This window comes from Choristoneura fumiferana, chromosome 5 (assembly GCF_025370935.1).
Source record: "Choristoneura fumiferana chromosome 5, NRCan_CFum_1, whole genome shotgun sequence".
In the NCBI taxonomy this organism is placed as follows: Eukaryota; Metazoa; Arthropoda; class Insecta; order Lepidoptera; family Tortricidae; genus Choristoneura; species Choristoneura fumiferana.
Genome location: NC_133476.1, coordinates 7,501,340 through 7,510,708, shown reverse-complemented (window position 1 = coordinate 7,510,708; position 9,369 = coordinate 7,501,340). Strand labels below are relative to the sequence as shown.

Here is a 9,369-nt window from a genome sequence, read left to right as displayed (position 1 = left end):
TTAAGGAGAAATAATAATAGCTCTTTTCCTTCTTAACCGTGTCCGGTTGTGTAGTCCGGCCAGCCGGACTGTGGAAAATTTCTTTTTTCGATTGTCCAGTGGCGATACTGTTTGGTTGGTTGTACATCTGTACACTGTACCTTGGTCCCGTAATATCGCCACCGAAAATCGAAAAGTAAAATTTTCCATAGTCCGGCTGGCGAACGCGAACAAATCCCCCATAATGCCCTCACAATCATAATGATCCTGTGGCACAAAAGTACACTGCCAAAATATACAATCGACATAACGTGTAATGGTTAAATTGTCTCGAGGCCTAAACGACACAATACATATAAATATGTCTCTATCTATCTAACTATATATATATACTTGTTGCTCACCTAATGGACTAGGAGCATTGGACGCTCTTTAAAAGCTATTATTGTCAATAATGTCCTTGTTCACTCAACTTTGTTATTGACGTTCATAGATTAGTGGTTGACGTTGTATGAAAATGAGTCTGGTACGAGCGTACGAAAATATAAATCATTGTATATTTATCGGGGTGTCCTAATACGCCTTTATTAATGATACCCGACATGGTAAGGGTACGCTTACTGTGTGACTTGAACTTTTATATACCACAAAACACTCGTGTGTGCGGCGAGCATTTGGCAGCTGGTACTTGGGAGATCCTGACAGAGGCACCAAATGTTTGTGAAAATGTTAGTCAAGCACATACGCAAGATATTGTGAACGTTATGCGGAAAGCAATAATTTTCATTCATTCTACAGTTTCAAATGTGCTAGGTGCACCAAATTATGCTTAAATTAAAGATTTAAAAGTTACTTACAAGTTGTAATTTTTTTTTTAAGTTCAATCTCACCTATTTATTTTACCTACGTAATTTAGAAATGCTAGGCTCAAACACGTGAGAAGTTAAAACCTAAAAGCCAGACCCTCGTCGACGCTCGAGCGTGACGAGCAAGGCGGGTCGTGCGGCGTGCAGCGTTCATGTTAAACACAACACCCCCAGTATATTTAGAGCCCTCTATCACTGAATACCATATTCGCAAAATATGCTATTCTTAAAACACGATATTAGCAAAATATGGCATTCGCATATCACAACATCATATTCGGAAAACAGCATACTAGCGACACATACTAACCAACTGGCTGATCACATACTATTTTTTGTAAAAGAAATATTCCCAACAGCAAAACTGGAGAAATTCTTTTTGATCGGGTTCACCTACATTTGTCAACTTATGGTACAAAAAAATAGAAGTATTTAATAACATTTATACATTTATTTAATATTGGCAAGTTTTTCCAAGGTATGCCCTAACACGATTTCCTGGTTTATGAATTGCAGTTGTATGTCGCGTATCGCATCATCTTTTTTTATTTCAGCTATTCTACGTTTATTGGATGTTTTTGGCCCCAGAGGTATTCTTATCCGTTTTCTCCAAATAATTTAAAAGTCTTAATATGTTTACTGTGTTTTTATTTAATGACCGATTTATTTTCGAGTTCCAACTTTCCACACTATTGTTAGTTCGGTGTCGTTCTCCAAACACACTGATAAATCGGCTGTATGAACTGTAGATCCAGTTTTTTTCAAAATAATTGAAAAGCGCATCCATGTCGCTCGATAATGTTTCAGCTTTAACGTAAAGCCATGCCTCGTTAATTGTCTCAGAAGGTAAAAGGGGTATTTTTGCACTTAAAGCTACTATTCGTCTCTCTACTGCTAGTTTTGTGTTACCCAGACTTTTTGCTTTTCTCCATACACATCTAGACCAATGATAGTAACATCCTACTATCTTTACTCCGGGAAATATTTCTATAACAGCGTTCATGGATGCTCTTTCATAGTCACAGTGAATTATTTGCGGATTCCAGTGCAATTCTTTTTGTATCAAATTGAATGCAATCATATAACTTTTTTGCGTTTTGTTGCTCATAAGTACATATATCATCGGTTTTACATTTGTTGTTTCAGCTGAGCTGCCAAAATCACCATGCACAGTCAGTAATTGGTAAAAAGGCTTAGGACAACTTTGATATGTTGCATCAAAAAATATTTCCGTAACATTTTGAATCGATTTTCGCGTGTTTTGGGAACAAAATAAGACAATTCTATTTTTTCCTTCATAGTCAGCTAAAACAAAACTGTGAAATTTTTTCGGTATTTCGACTTTTTCCGTGTCTTTACATATAATTTTCTTAACACCTAAACTTTTATTTCGAGCATCATATAACCCGTGCTGAACGTTCTTGAATTCAGGTACGTTTGTTACCAAGTGCAATCCATCATCTATTAGATTTCCAACAGTCTCATTGAACATTTTTGGAACTGGTTCATCCGATGTAATAACGTTCTCCTTTAAATCAGCCATCGCTAAATCAACGTCGTTTTTTGCTGGGTCACTGGGACATTGATGATCGACGACTTTTATCTACATTTAAATTCTGCAACATTAAATTTAATATGATGTACGTAACTACGAAGATGATAAATAAGATAAACAACCGGACCACGGTTAAGAAGGGCTCTTTTTTTATTCTGTGTACTTTATTTTTGTCCTTCTAAAATGAAAAAATACTTTATTCGCCCTAAAAAAAGGTGGCAACCCTAGATACGACGAACGATTGGGACGATAAAAAACATTGACTATTTGGCGCCGAAAAAGGACTACCGATATGAGGATTCCCGACGGCTATAGTGCTGCAAACAGCACAAATCTACCAAATGTAGATCACTTTATGCTGATGCAGTACATGTGTAACAATGAATCATTCAATGCTGCTAAAATTCGTGGTGCTAAAATACCCCCAATGAACCCTCGTTTTATCAGTGTTAGGGAAATAAAAACATCAAAACATGTGTAATAAATTCATTTATTTATTCCCTTTTTACTATTGGAGACTGTATATTTATTGCACCACAATCAATTAGCACGGCATTATCTATATAGGCTGTACATTCATTGCTTTTTATTTTATATAATGTAATAATACAACCTAGCTTTGTAATATCCTTGTGTGCATGACATGAACAGTCTATAACTCAATATAACTTCTTGGGTATTCCAATATATTGGAAAGGCTTTTTTTTATAAGATTCAACATAAACAATCTACCATTTAAAATTATAGGGTGTGTCGCAGAACTAGTCATAGAGGATTGTTCATAACTTGCTTCTGATTCAGACACTTCGTATGTACTACTACCCTTAACGGCAGGCAGAGATGCAACGCTTGCCTCATGGGCGTCTTTTGCTTTTGTTCTCATGGGTAAAATATTACATTGAATAGCACAGTCTCGCGTATCAGGACTTATTTGTGTAGATATTATAGCAGTTTTTGGTTTGCACATTACTGACTTGGCTTCAAAAAATGGTTCTATACGTTTTTCTTTTGATGCTCTTGATGGTTCTGGTTCATCTTCAAAAAAAGGTCTGTCACTTTTATTTTTTTGACACTTGATGAGCCTGGTTTATCTTGAGTTATAGTTTCTGTAGGTTTGGATATTTTTTTAAAACTGGCACAGTAGGCCTCAGTTTGGCATTACCTTTAGAAATGATCCATGACTCGTTATTTTCCAGGTCATACTCCAACTGTAAATTCAAAAATACATAACTATATTATCTTTGTGCTGAAGAATAAGTGTATTTAATAAACAGGTAAAAGTGACAATGTCTTATCATGTCAATACGAAAACTTACATCAAGGTGGTCTTCACAGATGACTAGTGGTCTCTTTGAAATTACTTCTTTCCCTACTGCTCGACACCACTCCGCTTTATTTTTATACGGTACATGGAAGAAATGTTTGTCCGGTTTCTTCAAAGAGTCATTGTTACAACTTGTTAATACTTGGTGTACTTAGGAGGAATATACACCTCTTCAATCCATGCGGGTTTCTCCATAGTAGGCAATAAATCCCTATATTTATTGATGATAATATTAAAAGCTCTATCACAAAGTTCCCATTCTGTATCTATGTTTGTTTTCCTTGATTCAAAATCGGCTTCAGAATTGTCTTTTGACTTAATGTATGTTGCTGTGAGCCAGATACCGCGTTCCTCACACCACTGCCAGATATTTTTGGCTAATTGGTTTAAGTGTGGGAATTGGATTCCACCCATTCTGTTAACATAGGCTTTTGCTGTGGTGTTGTCAATCCTTAATAGTATTTCACAATTTCGGTCATTACTTGCAAATGATTTTAAGCCAAGGAAAACTGCCTGTAATTCTAGGAAATTTATGTGATGTTCTTGTTCATCCCTTTTCCATAACCCATTTACCTAAGATCTCCGCACGCACAACCCCAACCGGATCTACTTGCATCTGAGAATATTTCTTTATGAAATTGATTTTTCCGTATTGGTCGGTAGGCTTTGTGGATTTTTTTGAGCCACCAGTTAAGGTCGTCTTTGATAATGTGAGAGGGAGTTATTGTAGTGTCATAGTCCCCATTATGTTTAGATAATGCCAGATATTTGTGTCGTTCTATAGTTTTCGTGTATAGCCAGCCATAGTCTACCGCTGGACAAGCAGCTATTAAAGTGCCTATTAATTTCGAAAATTCTCGTATAGTGCATTTTGGTAGTTTTATAAACTTCATTAATAGGGATGCTATAGTTTCCCTTTTTTCTACTGGTAGAGAAAGTGACATGTTGATAGAATCAAACCAAAACCCGAGGAATTTGCATGTTTGTTTTGGTACTAAGGAGCTTTTTGCCATGTTTATTACAAATCCTAGACATTCTAGTAAGTTTTTTGTTTCTTGTATGTTTTGTTGGCATTCTTCATAATTTTTGCCCAAGCAAAGTATGTCATCCAGGTAAACTACTGAGTTTAATCCTCGTGCCCGCAGATTTCCTACCACAGCTTTCATTAGTTTGGTGAACACATATGGGGCTGAGCACAGGCCATAAGGTAAAGCATTGAATTCATAGTATTTTTTGTTATATTCAAACCTTAAATACTTTTTACTATTTTCGTCTATGGGCACTAGAAGATATGCTTCTTTTATATCTATGGTCGCGCAGTATGCTCCTGGTGTGAGTAAACCAATGGCAGTTCTATGGTCTTCCATTTTAAAGTGTGGAGTATGAATGAACTTATTCAACTGTTTCAGGTTGAGGATAAACCTCTTATCCCCGTTAGGTTTTTCCCTAAGGAAAATTTTTGATAAGAACTGCTCATTGGATGGCTCGCACTGGGAGATGGCTCTCATTATGATTAGTTTCTCTATGGTTTGTTTCATTTGTTTGTTTTCCATATCATTTTTAGCCACAAAAGGTGGTGGTGTTATTGACTGTGACACTGGTTCAACCGGTTGTAATGTATATCCTCGTACCCAGGATAGTATTTCATTATCATTTGTAATGTTGGTCCAGCATGGTAAAAAATATCTTAATCTTCCGGCATGACTCACCTCTAGCGTGAAGCACGTGGTGTGTCCTTCCTGATTTGGTTTGCTACTTGGGATGCTGCTGGTCGACGGGGTGGCGGCAATGGTTTCCTGAACCCGCCTCGTGCTGCCCCCCGGGGTGACGGAGTGAACCGTTGTTGGTAGCGAGGTGGGTTGTAGGCGTTTCCCTGCTTTTGTTTCCCAGAAGAGGTGTAAGCACTGCCCCTTGGCTGTTCAGGTTTTTTGATGGTGTTTTCAATGGACTTGAGAGTCTTTGTTCTCCGACAAGTTTTTGCCGTACAGGTATTCATCATGTCCCACATCTTTTACCAGCTCCAGGAAATTTTTATCCAAAGTAGGGGTTATGAGGAGTTTGCGGCCTCTTGTTTCATTAAAATGTAGATCCGTAAGGATCCTTGCCGCATTGTTCATGTGTTTAATGACAGTCATTTTCTCTTTGTCATAGTCTGTAATGGCTAGAGTCATGGCTCTGCCTAGAGCGGTCAGCCCCACCCCCAGTTGCTGTTGTGTAGACTCTAGCTTTTTGTCTCTGTTTTTAGCTGCATCAGATATGGCAGAATTAATTTCCGGGTTAAGCTTAGGGCTTTGTAAGAGAGTGCAATTGCTTGGTACCTGGTATTGCTTTGTGATGGTATCCTTTTCCTCCTTTCCCAAGCCTTTCTTTAATATAGGGGTCCAACGGCTTGCTATATTTTCATTTATCTCGGGGCCGAATTTGTTTATTTCCTCTGCAGGATCTCCTAATATGAGTAACACATCCGGATCAATGACCTCGGTTTTCTCCTCGTTTGTTTCCGGCTCCGGCACCTCTGAGTTGTTCTCGTCCGCCGACTGTATCTCTTTCGCGTCAGAACCAGTTATTTGGGATGTCTGAGATGTCCCCCCCGTCTCTTCTAACGGTTCTCCGTCTGAAAGTGTACGGAAAATTTTATTACAACTTTATGTATCACGTACATAATTGTAACATAAAAGCCGTCGTGTTGACTCACGGTCAACCCCCGGGCCATGTAATTCTCGTGTGTGTATGACATTTGACAGCTATGTTACAGGACCGAGGTTCGGAGCTATTCGAGAAAAATTTTTATACGCTCTGAACATTATGCGTACTTCCTGGCGGATTAATTTAGGATACTACATGGTAAACATATATATTGAGAACAAAACACAGAAATATAATAACCGCAAACCAATCACAATAATACTTTAAAACTTACCTTTTTAAATCAATCTACTCCTGTTTTTTTCGCACAATTTGGCACGCGTCCGCACAGGACATTTCAAAATGGCGACTGAGGCCCCAATTTTGAAATTTCGAGGTCGTCTCGTTGGACAACCAGTTGTGAAGTTCGTCGAGATCGAATGGCGCGCAAATTTGAAAAAGATGGTCTGTTATACTTCTATTATTCAAGGAAATGCACGAAGTGGCCGATAAGGGGTATTGGCCGGCGAACCGGTAGTTTTAACCCAGTTACTTTTAGTGTTTTTTTGTATTAGTAAAACTAGAAAACCAACTTACAATAGGTACTTAAATGTACAGTATTTCTTTTACCCTATCCGTTTTAGACCTAAACCTATCAGATCACACTGAGAACAGCTCAATATCTTTATGAACAAAAGTCATGTTTTCAACTTACTTACTTACCTACTTCGTTTATACTGATTCAAAATAGGAAACTATTGTATAAATCGAGTTAAGATAAGATTAAAAATAAAAATGTGTAAACAAAATAAAAATTATTTTAACTCAACAACTATAATTATTCGTCATATCCGCCATGACACACAGTTAGAAATGGACAGCTTCATACTAGTCATCACTCTCATACATACTGCAGCATTACATTGCTTATCTTTTGTTGTTCCTAAACCTTCAATTAATTTCCTGGCCTCCCATTTAGGGCTGAAGTCAAATACAGAACCTTATCTACATCATTGAGTCTTCGACTGTCCACTTGCGAAGAAAACTGGTCCCAGAGTTGATGCCATTGTAACGTATCACCTTCAAATTCGGGTAGCTTTAGTTGAGGTAGTTTTCCAGTGACCAATAGGGCTCCGTATCTCGTTGTAGAAAGCTTAGCCCTTAACCTTGACTTGAAGTTCGTGTTAATGACGTCGTTAACACATAAATAATCCAACAATACACTAATAATTAGTGTACACATGACTCAAAACTGACAGTAACATCATCACTAAGTTGCTCATCGGCGAAAAGTCGGATTTATCGCTTGACCGATCCGTGTACGGATTAGCGGACTGGATGTTGTTATCGAATCTTTTTGCAAGCTTGATGTCCCAAAGCTCTTTTTACAGCAGAAAACTAAACAATTCGGCATTTTTAGCACTGCAGCGTTCACTAGCGCGACTCGATTCGGTCTCTAAAGGTGGGTTTAGACCAAACGAGCGAATGCTCATTCTATCCCCACTACATCAAATTCTTCTAGTGTAAACAGGCGTAGAGCATTCTTTCGTTGTTCTTAGTGCGTTCGCAAAGATTCTATAGAATATTCTAAGAATGCTCGCTCGCTTGATGTAAACGGCGCAAGAGCGCGCGAACAGTTGCTTAGAGCGTTCTAGCGTGTTCGGACGTGCTCGCGCCACTGAGCGGTCTCATCAAAGCGTTCTTGTGTTCTAGCGATTGTTTACGTATCTTATCGATTAAATTATGGATTGGTCTCAAGAAAAATGTTTATTAATGATAGAAGCCTACCGCAATTTCAGATGTCTGTGGATCCGACGTATGAAAACTATATAAAATACAACTTACAAACAAGATGCTTGGCGAGAAATCGCAAAACAACTGGAATGTAATGTTGAAGAGTTAAAAAAAAAGATGGACTCGCTTCTTGCATCTTACCGCCGGGAAAGGCAAAAAACAATGAGTACGAAGTCAGGCAGCGGTGCCGATTGTATTTATAATTCTAAATGGTTTTGCATTTAAAAGCATGCACTTTTTGATGGACAATATAAACCGAGGAAAACAATTGATTTCGACACTAACCAAAATAAAACATGGTAAGTAGGTAGTTATGTTTATTTATTGGGTATTCTACCATATTTTAGGTTGGGTTTATTTACGCTTTTTATAAAGTAACGGTTCCTATCGCTTTCATTATGCAATATTGTTTTGCCATGGCAAAATATTAGTCAAATTAAAATAGTCTGAAAATTCTTTCCGGATATTTTCACATTGCAAAGTGTGTCTTCGTCCAGTGTTGGGTAACGGGAGAAATGATGATAAACGGTCCATATTTCTCCACTGGCCTGGAATGACGACGTCATCTTCAATTCTGTCCATCATGCCCGGTGATTATACAGCTTCCTAGAAGCTTTCCTTTCATCAAATAATTATGTAGGTACACGCAGGTTTTTACGATGAGAGATGCTTTATCAGGTTGTAGCAACATAGGTTTCCGCAATACACGAAAAACTGCTGAAAGAATGCCAAATGCATTTTCTACTATTCGTCTTGCTCTAGACAGACGGTAGTTGTAAATTCGTTTTTCGGATCCCTGGCATGTACCAGGATACGGCTTCATGATGTGTCTTTGTAATGGGAATGCATCATCTGCTACAAATACGAATGGCATATTCTGTTGTCTTCCTGGAAGGCTTTGGTCATTGGGCAAATTTAATTCATTATTTTGTAGTTTTGATTAGAAAGAAGTGTTTCTGAAAACTCCGCCATCTGATATTCTGCCCTGACAACCAATATCGGCGAATATAAAATTGTAGTTAGCGTCTACTATGGCCATTAACACCACACTGAATGTGGATTTATAATTAAAAAAGTCGCTTCCGCTGTTTAATAGGTGCTTGTATGACGCAGTGTTTTCCGTCTACAGCGCCAATACAGTTTGGAAAATTCCACTTCTCATTGAATTCCTGAGCGATTGAATAGCCATTCTTCTTCTGTTGACGGTGGTCTGAAATGAAATAAAA

General features: G+C 38.0%; 1 protein-coding gene across 1 annotated transcript; it reads right to left on the bottom strand.

Moving 5' to 3' along the window:
• Positions 1–1,843: 1,843 nt before the first annotated feature.
• LOC141427668 (uncharacterized) lies at positions 1,844–9,049 on the bottom strand. Its single transcript, XM_074087268.1, has 3 exons — positions 9,009–9,049; positions 5,434–6,367; positions 1,844–3,608 (listed from the first exon to the last, which is right to left on the bottom strand). The coding sequence occupies exons 1-2, from the start codon at positions 9,047–9,049 to the stop codon at positions 5,665–5,667; spliced, it is 744 nt and encodes a 247-aa protein (XP_073943369.1). The 3' UTR covers positions 1,844–3,608; positions 5,434–5,664.
• Positions 9,050–9,369: the final 320 nt, after the last annotated feature.

Coding starts and splice junctions, on each gene's coding strand:
- LOC141427668 (XM_074087268.1), bottom strand. CDS start 9,049: ATGACCAAAGCCTTCCAGGAAGACAACAGAATATGCCATTC. Junction 6,368..9,008: donor GACAACAGAATATGCCATTC/GTATTTGTAGCA, acceptor TGATACATAAAG/TTGTAATAAAATTTTCCGTA.